This window comes from Coturnix japonica, linkage group LGE22C19W28_E50C23, assembly GCF_001577835.2.
Source record: "Coturnix japonica isolate 7356 linkage group LGE22C19W28_E50C23, Coturnix japonica 2.1, whole genome shotgun sequence".
NCBI lineage: Eukaryota > Metazoa > Chordata > Aves > Galliformes > Phasianidae > Coturnix > Coturnix japonica.
In genome coordinates, this window is record NC_029544.1 from 1,530,027 (window position 1) to 1,540,031 (window position 10,005).

At 62.1% G+C, this 10,005-nt stretch overlaps 2 protein-coding genes across 3 annotated transcripts in view; one reads left to right on the forward strand and one right to left on the reverse strand.

Moving 5' to 3' along the window:
- Nucleotides 1–4,960: 4,960 nt before the first annotated feature.
- NDUFA4L2 (NDUFA4 mitochondrial complex associated like 2) lies at nucleotides 4,961–6,394 on the forward strand. Of its 2 annotated transcripts, none has more exons than XM_015887038.2 (4): nucleotides 4,961–5,169; nucleotides 5,278–5,366; nucleotides 6,103–6,163; nucleotides 6,259–6,394. In XM_015887038.2, the coding sequence occupies exons 1-4, from the start codon at nucleotides 4,987–4,989 to the stop codon at nucleotides 6,313–6,315; spliced, it is 390 nt and encodes a 129-aa protein (XP_015742524.2). In that variant the 5' UTR covers nucleotides 4,961–4,986; the 3' UTR covers nucleotides 6,316–6,394. The 2 variants fall into 2 exon arrangements, with proteins under 2 accessions (XP_015742524.2, XP_015742525.1); XM_015887039.2 differs by having other exon boundaries at nucleotides 4,961–5,140.
- A 1,785-nt stretch (nucleotides 6,395–8,179) lies between these two features.
- The window catches only part of SHMT2 (serine hydroxymethyltransferase 2), an 11,535-nt gene continuing 9,709 nt past the window's right edge, over nucleotides 8,180–10,005 (reverse strand). Inside the window, exons 9-10 of the mRNA XM_032441069.1 lie at nucleotides 8,953–9,166; nucleotides 8,180–8,316 (exon numbers count right to left, since the gene is read on the reverse strand). Coding sequence (XP_032296960.1) covers nucleotides 8,180–8,316; nucleotides 8,953–9,166 — 351 coding nt within the window. The remainder of the gene's footprint in view (nucleotides 8,317–8,952; nucleotides 9,167–10,005) is intronic.

The window sequence follows — 10,005 nt, forward strand, 5'->3', positions numbered from 1 at the left end:
TGGGTCAGATTGGGGTATGGGGTGGGGCAGGAGGTCACGCGCAGCCCTATATGGGGTCAGATATGGGGCGCAGAGATATGGGACCCCCAGAAGGTGGAGATGGGGGGGAGATGAGAGCGGGGGCAGCGCTGGGGGCACGGAGGGGGATGGGGAAGGGAGCAGAGGGCGGAGATGGTGGGGGGGTGGGATGTGGAGGGGTCCAGAGAGGGAAGACCCCCAGGGGTGGGGTGGGGGGGTCCGGGTGGGGGGGGGTCTCACTCACACCCGGGTGTCGCTTGACGTCCGGAGAACCGGGCTCCGAGCAGAGCGTCCTTCATGGCCGGAGCGGAGCTGCGGGATGGGACGGGATGGATGAGGATCCCAACGGGGGGGCACGGGCCTTTACACCGGCATTTACACGCCCCCCCCCACCCACTCCCACCCCCCTCTGGGTCCTCCCCCTCCCCGTGTGGGGTTCTTTGCCCATGTCGAGGCGGTTCCGACCCGAGCTTGAACCGAACTCAGCGCTGGGGGCGATGGGGGAGAGTCGGGATCCGAACCGACAGCGGACACTCGGATCGGAACCACCCCCATCCCATAACACCGACCCAGCACAAACCCCCCCTCTCCATCCATAACACCCCATGCCATCCCAGTAAACCCACCAACCATAACCCCCAGCCTCATAACACCCCCATACCTCCAGTAACCCCTCACCATAACACCCCATCCGCGGCATCATAAACCACCCCATAACCCCCCCTCCCAAACACCCCCCCATCCCATGCCCATAACCCCGCCCATCCCTAACACCCCATCCCATCCCATATACCTCCATCCCATACCCCCCCATCCCATAACCCCCCCATCCCATCCCATAACCCACCCCATAACCCCCCCACCCCATAAACCATACCCATCCCAAAACCTCCTTCACTATCACCCTCCCCAGCTCCATAACACCTCAGCCATCCGCATAACTCCCCATCCCATAACACCACATCCATCCATAACCCATCCATCCCACCCAACCCCCCCCACACCATAAGAGCCCCATCCCACCCATCACCGGCCCCCATCCATCCATAACCCCCCAGCCCACCCCCATTAACACCAATCCACCCATAGCCCCCCTCCCTCGCGCCCGCCGCCCAAGTACTCCCACCCCTCAGTGCCCCTTTTTCCCCTCCTTGCCCCCCTTATACCCCCCTTTCATTGCCCCCCATCATCCCCCATTGCCCCAGAGACCTGCCCATCTGCCCCCCCCCAAAGACCCACATGCCCCATCCCCTCGATGACTCCAACCCCCTCCTGCACCAGCTCCCCCCATTGCCCCCATCCCCCCATTGCCCCCATTCCCTCAGTACGCCCATCCCCAGCCCATTGCCCATTACCGGCCCTCCCCCTTATTGCCCCTATCCCCCCATTGCCCCCCCCAGACCCCATTGCCCCCCCCAAGACCATATTGCCCCAACCCCTCTCACTGCCGCCATCACCCATTGCCCCCCACCTCTTCAATTCCTACCACCCCAGTCCCCCATGTGTCCCTCCCCTTTATTGACCCCCATGCCCCCCCCCTCCATTACCGCCCTATTGCCCCCATCCTCCTGCCCCTTTATCCCCCCTATCCCTCTTTGCTCCCCCCAAACCCCCTAATGTCCTCATCTGCAAACACCACACCGTCGTGTGCAGAAGGCCACGGCAACGAGCTCAGCCACATTACAGGGCAGGAGACGGAGGTTGGTGGGGGGGGGATGGAAATGGAAATAGAAATGGGGGGGGGGGGATGGAAATAAAGGGGGGGCAAGCCAGCTCTGCGTGCACACCGGCGTTGTTTTATCGGCGCTCCGGCAATATCAACTGCAACGACATCAACCAACCCCCCCCCCATCATCACCACAGGCCCCCCCCCCCCCACCCCAAGGACCAGACCGCGCTGATGGAGCGCTGGAGTAATGGAAAGCAAGCGCGCTCGCCTGCACCTGAGCAAACGTACCATAAGTAAAGCATACCCCCCCCCCCCGCCCGCATCCAGTAAGTGCCAGCGGCGGCCCCTGGAAAGGCCCCCCCCCCAAAACGATCCTATAAAGGAACATAGGGGTCTGTCCCCCCCCCCAAACCATCCCATAAGACATATGGGTCCTGTCCCCCCCAGACGCCATCGCCTAAATAGGACATATGGTCGTCCTACCACCCCCTTCAAACCATCCCATAAAGGGATAGGGTATGTCCCCCACAAAAACGATCCCAACAAATGGGGCATAATGGGGTCTATTTCCCAACCCCCAACCCCTACGTAGCAACCCGGGCGCGTTCAAATCATCCATAGTGGGATTGGGTTGTCGTCCCTCAAACATCCATATGGACAGAGGCGTCCTAACCTGCGCCCCCTTAAACCATCCCATAATGGACATATGGGGTCCTTCCACCCCCGCCACCGCCCCAAACCATCTGACCCACCCCGTACCCCCCCATTGGATCCATCGGGGTCCTCCTGACCCCATAATCCACATCTGCCCCCATTAGGATGCGGCAGGGTCCTCCTGCCCCACCCCCTACCCCACATCTGACCCCATTGGGGTGCACCCCACATCCCCCTCCCTCCCTCCCCCTTTATGGGGATCCCATAGGAGGGGACGGGAAGGGGAATCCAACCCGAACCCCACCCGGCCCCACAGCTCAGCTTTGGGGCAGCGCCCCGTATCCACCCCCATAAGCAGAACCACGGACCTCCAAACAGCTGGGACAGACCCCCCCCCATTCCAGCAGCCCTATGGGGGGGGTCCCAGCCCCCCATATGTGGGGAGGTGCCCAGGGCTCCGGCTGAGCGTGGCTTAGAGTCACGTCGGCTTTTGGCAGCGGTGAGAGGAGCGGCTGTGCCAGGCTGGAAAAGATGACTAGAGCTGCTATTCTATGGGGCGGGGGCTCTATGGGGCCGCTCACACCTGTAGGGCGGAGTCCCAAAGGTCCCATTGCCGGCGCTGGAAGCCCTTATAGCGGCCAAGGGGGGGCACAGTGGGGCAGAGCAGCAGCGTGGCATTGCGGGCACGATGCCCTGTGCTGGGAGCTGCTCCAGCCCCATAGATGTGGGTCCAGCCCCATAGATCTGGGTCCCAGCCCCATAGATGTGGGTCCCAGCCCCATATCTATGGGTCCCAGCCCCACATCTATGGGTCCCAGCCCCACATCTATGGGTCCAGCCCCATATCTATGGCTCCAGCCCCATAGATGTGCCTCCAGCCCCATAGATGTGCATCCAGCCCCATAGATGTGCGTCCAGCCCCATAGATGTGCATCCAGCCCCATAGATGTGCGTCCAGCCCCATAGATGTGCATCCAGCCCCATAGCAGCGGCTCCAGCTGCTCAGCTCTCATCCTCCCTCATTTACGGTCCCACCGTCGGGGTTCGGTGTGAGCCGTCCTAAGCGGCTCTATGGGGCTGGACGAGTCTTATTTGGGGTCTTGGGGGGGGGTTGGGACCTTAATAATCCCAGGCGTTATAGGTGGAGGTGGCAGATGGTGTGTGGGCTCAAGGGGGGGGGGACGATGTGTGGGGTTCAATGGGGGGGGACGGAGCCTTTTATCCTTTAGAGCCACAAAGTGGGGGGGGGGTATAGAAGAACACGGGGGTGTTTTGCAGCCATTCCCGGTGGGGAAATGAGGCAAAAAACAGCTGGAACGGAGGTATAACGAGCTCCGGGGGTGGGCGATGAGGAGCCGGGGGTTAATGGGCACCGAGAGCGGCGGCCGAAGCTCCGTCCCTGGGGGGGGGGAAATGATGGAGCCTCATTATTTCGCCACCGCCGCATCGGGGGGGGGTCAGAGGAGCTTCGGAGCCGGAGATTGAGGCCGAGTCCCAAGGGAGGAACCGAGCGCGGAAAGGCGGAGGGGAGGAAAGAGATGGGGGGGAGAGTGGGCAGCACGGGGTGTGGGGGGGTCGGGATGGGAATGGAGGGGGGTATGGGGGGTGAGTGAGTACAGCCCTCAAACGGGGTGTTGTATGGATATAATGGGGGTGGTGGAGCACAGCTGATGGGGGGGGCTGGAGGGAATAGAGGAGGGGTGTAGGAGGGGATGGAGGGTGGGGGGGTGCGGTGGAGGAGGGATGAAAGAGGGATGGGGGGGGGATGCAGGAGGATGGAGGGGATGGAGGGGAGGGGGGATGCAGGGGGGGGCTGGATGTAGGCAGGAGGGGATATGGGGGGATGCAGGGCAGGAAAGGGGGGGCAGGAGGGATGCAGTGGGAATACGGGCAGGAGGGATGGAGGGGGATAGGGGGGGGATGGAGGGCAGGGGTGATGCAGGGGGGATGGTAGGGCAGGGCTGGATGTAGTGCAGGAAGGGGATGTGGTGGGGGGGATGCAGGGGGGGATTGAGGGCAGGAAGGGATGGAGGGGGGATGGAGGGCAGGGGGGATGCAGGGGAGGAAGGATGAGGGCAGGAGGGGGATGCAGTGGTAGAGGGGGGCAAGAGGGGATATGGTGGGATGGAGGGCAGGAGGGATGGAGGGGGGGATATGGGGGGGGATACTAGGGCAGGGCTGGATTAGGGCAGGAGGGGATTCAGTGGAGGGAAGGGTGCAGGAGGGGATGTGGTGGGGATGGAGGGCAGGAAGGGGGGGGCAAGAGGGGATGCAGTGGAGGATATGGGGGGATGGAGGGCAGGGGTGATGCAGGAGGATACAGGGCAGGGCTGGATGTAGGGCAGGAGGATGTGGTGGGGGGATAGAGGGCAGGGGATGCAGTGGTAGAGGGGTGCAAGAGGGGATATGGTGAGGATGGAGGGAGAGGGGATGGAGGGGGGGATAAGGGAGGGATACAGGGCAGGGCTGGATGTAGGGCAGGAAGGGATGTGGTGGGATGGAGGACAGGGGGGATGGAGGGGGGGGTGGATGGGGGGTTGGAGGTAGAAGGGATGGAGGGGGGATACAGGGGGGATGCAGAGGGGATGGAGGGGGGATGGATGTGGGGCTGCAGGGGGGGGCTGCCATTCAGGCCGTGGCGCAGGATGGGGCTGAGCTGCAGCACTGGATTCAATGCAGTTGGGACGAGCAGCCATTTCTCATTCGGGTCCCAATTCCTCTCCAGCACGAGGCGATTTTTCTCTCCCTCCTTTAATTCAGTCACTCCAGCTGACAGCTCCGCCGTGTTGTGCAGCCCCGGTACAGCGTCGCTCTGCCATATTCCCCCTGTAAATCTCCCGTCCTTGTCAGTTCTCCCTTTCACTCCCCACCAGCCCTGATAAATATTCATTTACTTGGGGGGGGGATTTTTCATCCCTTCCTCCCTCTCCCTGCAGCTCGTTCCCCTCATTGGATTCATCAGTGTGGGGCTGGGCAGCGCCGTGCTCTACCTGCTCAGGTTGGCGCTGTACAGCCCCGATGTCAGGTATGGGGCAATGGGGGGTTTGGGGGGGGGGGGTCGGTGCTTTGATGGCCCCTACAAGCACAAGGTGATGAGGGACCCCATGTTCTACCCCAGCACGGGGGGCTCTGGGGGTCCCTGTAGCAATGGGGATGTGGGGTTGGAGGGGGGGGCTCTGAGGACCCCTCCAGCTTTGGGGTTGGGGGCTTAAAGACCCCTCCAGGGCAGGGGATGGGGTGAGGGGGGGTTAAAGACCCATCCAGCCCTGGGTTGGGGGTTAAGGACCCCTCCAGTTCTGGGGTTGGGGGGTTTAAAGACCCCTCCAGCTCTGGGCTGGGGGGGTTAAGGGCTCATCCAGCCCTGGGGATGTGGGTTTAAATGGGGGGGGGGGGATGATGGACAGCCAGACAGTGATGGATGGACAGAGGGCAGATGGTGATGGACAGATGGACACACAGGGGGAAGGAGGGGGAGTGAGGATGGGAGGCAGCACAGTGAGGATCTATGGGGGGGGTTAGGGGGGCATAGATAGGACCAGGTGTGGCCCCAGCCCCCAGGGTTATCCCTACACGGGGCCCATAGGGGAAGAATGGGGTGACTATGGGGCTGGGGAGGGGTGGGGGTTTGGGGGGGTGGGGGTAGCCCATGGGGCTGTGTGTGCCTATGGGGCTGGTGGCTGTGGGTGCTTATGGGGCTGGGGGGGGGGTCCTGCCCCCATTCCCCCCCACCCCTATGCTGATGGCCCCATTCCTTCTTAAAGCTGGGACCGAAAGAATAACCCCGAGCCCTGGAACAAGCTGGGCCCCACTGACCAGTATAAAGTGAGCACTGGGATGAGCTGGGGGGGCGGGGGGGGACATAAAGGGGGGGGCATTAAGGGGGGGGTGCAGCCCCTCACTCCTCTCTCTCCCTGCAGTTCATAGCAGTCTCCACCGACTACAAGAACCTGAAGAAGGAGCGGCCCAGCTTCTGAGCAGCCCAAAACCCCCCCAAAGCCCCCCCCCCTAATTACACTCCTTGTTCCAACACCCCCCCATACACACACAGTATCCCCCCCCCCCCATTAACTGGGCAGCAATAAACTCCCATAGGGATGCAAAGTGGTTTCCCAGGCTCACAGCGTCCCCATAAGGATGGTGATGGGGGGGGGGTTGATTTGAGGGGGGTTGCCCCCCCCCCAGCCCTTTGCTTCCGCTCTCCCACGCTCCCTGTGTTTGGGGGGGGGGGGGGGCTCAGTTCAGCGGGCCTGGTCCCAGGGGGGAAGCAGGAAATGGGGATGGGATGGGAAGCAAACAGCTACAGGGCATTTATATGTGCCCCCCCCCAAATGAAATGGGAACTACGTGCAGTGTGACACGGCTGGGGGGGCAAAGGGGGGTCCTGGCTGCTGCTTCCGAGGTTTGGTTTGGCCAATGGGATGGGAGAGGTGGGCTGATGTGTGGGGCGGGCAGGGGGGAGGGCTGCCTGTGGGTGAGGGGGGGGGCTATGGGGTAATGGGGGGCTATGGGGTGGGGGGGGCTATGGGGTGAGTGGGGGGCTGGAGTATGGGGGGTATGGGGAAGCAATGGGGTAGGGAAGGGGGGTAATGGGTGGGGGGCATATAGGGTAATGGGGGGCAGATGGGGTATGGAGGGGGGCTATGGGGTAAGGGGGGTATGGGGTGAGGGGGACTGGAGTATGGGGGGCACTGGGGTAAGGGGGGGCTGGGGTTGGGGTTGCAATGGGGTGGGGGGGCAATGAGGTGGGGGTAAGGGGGCAGAGGGGTAATGGGGAGGGTGCTTGGTTAAAGGGGGGGCAATGGGGTAATGGGGGTAATGGGGACATCAGTGGAGCTCCTGCCCCCCCATCACCCCACACATCCACACACTCAGGCTGCGCCCCCACTTTTATTAGCAACCCCCCCCCATAGAAAACAAGGGGGGGGGAGGGGTGGTCCTATGGTCCCTACACCTTAACACTAAACAGGACATTGAGGGGGGGGGGGGGAGCCCCATCTATAGGGCAGCAGCAGGGTGGGGTGGGGGGGTTGGCTGTCAACCCCCCCCCCATTTAACCCCCATTATTTGGGGGGGGGTCGCACTCAATGGTCAGTGAATCCGGGCATGGGGGAAGGACCTGGCGAAGGTCTCGACGCGCTTGCCGCAGCTCGGCCAGGAGCCGCTGGGTCCCTTCCATGTCCCGCCAGCAGGAAGGAATGGAAGTTCTCGAGAGCTTACCTGGGGGGGGGGGTTAAGGCGTCGGATTGAGGGGGGGGGTATTGCAACAGGAGCCCCCCCAGATCCACTGTATGGCTGTGTTCATGTTTAGGGGTGGGGGTAAAGCAGCCTTATTGTCAATGGTTTGGGCATGGGGGTGATGGGAGGGGTCTTACCTGATCCCCCCCCCCATGTTCCTGCCTGGTGTTGTTGGGTTTGGGGGTTATTAGGGGGCTGTAGGGGGGGAATTAGGGGGTGTAGGAGGGGAGGGATTAAGGAAGGCGTGTATTGGGGCTTGTAGGGGGATTAGGGAGAGGATTGAGGGAGTGTATTGGGCTGTAGGGGGTATTAGGGGGTTAGCAGGGGGATTAGAGGGAGGTGTAGGGGGGTTATTAGGGGCTGTAGGGGGGAATTAGGGGGGTGTAGGGGCTATTAGGGGCTATTAGGGGGTTATTAGGGGTTATTAGGGGGTTATTAGGGGCTATTAGGGGCTATTAGGGGGTAATAAGGGGTTATTAGGGGGTTATAGGGGGGTATTAGGGGGTCTGGGGGGTTCTGTAGCGGCCCTGTAGGGGGGCTATGGGGTGAGATATAGGGGTTATTAGGGGGCTATGGGGTGAGATATGGGGTTATAGGGGGCTATTAGGGGGGTTCATGGGGGGGTTTCTTACTGGTTTTGCTCTTGACATCCAAGGCCAAAGCGATGCCCTCATCGATGAACTCCACCACCTTGTGGAAATCCTCCTCCCCGAAGCCACGCGATGTCAGAGCGGGGGTCCCTGTATGGGGGGCAGGGGGGTCAAAGGGGGGGGGAAATGGGGAGGGGGCGACCCATAGATATCCATAGGACACACATGGACCCAAAGGACCCACAGCCACAACCGGACAATGGACAAACATCCAGCCAGGGGACCCCAAAGACACCAAGAGGAGCCAGACCCACCGAGGGGACCCCAAACTCCCTATAGGGGACCTCAATGTCACCATATGGGGTCCCCAAAGTCACTATGGGGGACCAAAAGCCATTGAGAGGGACACAGACCCACTGAGGGGACCCCAAACTCCCTATGGGGGACCCCAAAGCCATCAAAGGGGGACCCCAAAGGTCTCTATGGGGGACCCAAAGCCATTGAGATGGACCCAGACCCACCGAGGGGACCCCAAAGCCATCAAAGGGGATCCAAGCCCAGCAAAGGGGACCCAAAGCCACCATAGGGGGACCCCAAACTCCCTATGGGGGACCCCAAACCCACCCCCCAGAGCCACCAAGGGGGACCCCAAACCCACCCAAGGGACCCCACGCCACCAATGGGACCCCATGATCCCTTTGGGGTCCTGCCGCCCCTCCAAGCCACAGAGCAGCCCCAGATCCCATATAGAGGTAACAGGGGGGTGGGGGGGGGGTCGCCCCTCACCCAGTCTGAGCCCCCCGGGGGTCAGGGCGCTGCGGTCCCCGGGGCAGGTGTTTTTATTGGCTGTGATAGAGACCAGCTCCAGGACACGCTCAGCCCGGGCTCCATCGATTCCTTTGGGCCTCAGGTCCACCAGCACCAGGTGGTTGTCGGTGCCCCCTGTGAATAGAGGGGGGGGCTGAGCGACCCCCACCCCATAGCGGAGCCCTGACCCACATCAGACCCCAAAGCCCCACCAGACCTTCGTCCTCCATCAGACCCCGGCTCTATATTAGACCCCAACCCCCATCAGACCCCTCCCACCAGACCCCCTCCCCACATCAGGCCCCCAACACCCCCATACCCCTCCAGACCCTCACCCTGCCCCATATTAGACCCCAGCCCCACCAGACCCCCACCCCTACCAGACCCCTACCCCACATCAGACCTCCACCCTATCAGATTCCATCCCACATTGGACCCTCAGCCCCTACCTGCCCCCTGCCCCACATCAGACCGTCATCAGACCCCATCATCGCCCCACATCGGACTCCTCATCAGCCCCATAATCCCCTACCGGACCCCCCCAGGCCCCTTACCTGCCCCCTGCCCCACATCAGGACCCCCATCAGACCCCATCACCCCCCATTGGACCCCCAACCCCTAAACCTTTGCCCTTACCCCAACATCATACCGCCCGATCAGGGACCCCGATCCATCGCCCCCACATTCAGGACGCCCATTAGACCCCATTTGTCCCCCCACTGGACCCCCCAGCCCCTAAACACTGTTTGCTCCCTGCCCCTATATCAGACCCCCCATTTCAGCGCATCCCCAATATTCACTTCCCATTAGGGACCCCGAGCCCCCCCCAACCCTGGCCCCCTACTCCCACAATTCAGGGACCCCCAATCAAGCCCCCCCAAATTGGGGGGACCCCCATTTCCCCTACCCTTTGTTTGGGCCCCTTGGCCCCTATCCCCAAGGGGCCCCCCCCGCCCCCCCATTTTTTTTCCAAAAAGGCCCCCCCCCCAAATTTTTTTTTTTTAAAATTTTTTTTCTTCTTTTTTTTTTTGG

What these genes read in the sequence shown, in the direction of transcription:
- NDUFA4L2 (XM_015887038.2), top strand. Translation starts at nt 4,987, where the DNA reads ATGGGGCTGAGCTGCAGCACTGGATTCAATGCAGTTGGGACGAGCAGC. An exon ending in CTGTACAGCCCCGATGTCAG is followed by an intron (nt 5,367 to 6,102) that starts GTATGGGGCAAT and finishes TCCTTCTTAAAG; the next exon opens with CTGGGACCGAAAGAATAACC. An exon ending in GCCCCACTGACCAGTATAAA is followed by an intron (nt 6,164 to 6,258) that starts GTGAGCACTGGG and finishes CTCTCCCTGCAG; the next exon opens with TTCATAGCAGTCTCCACCGA.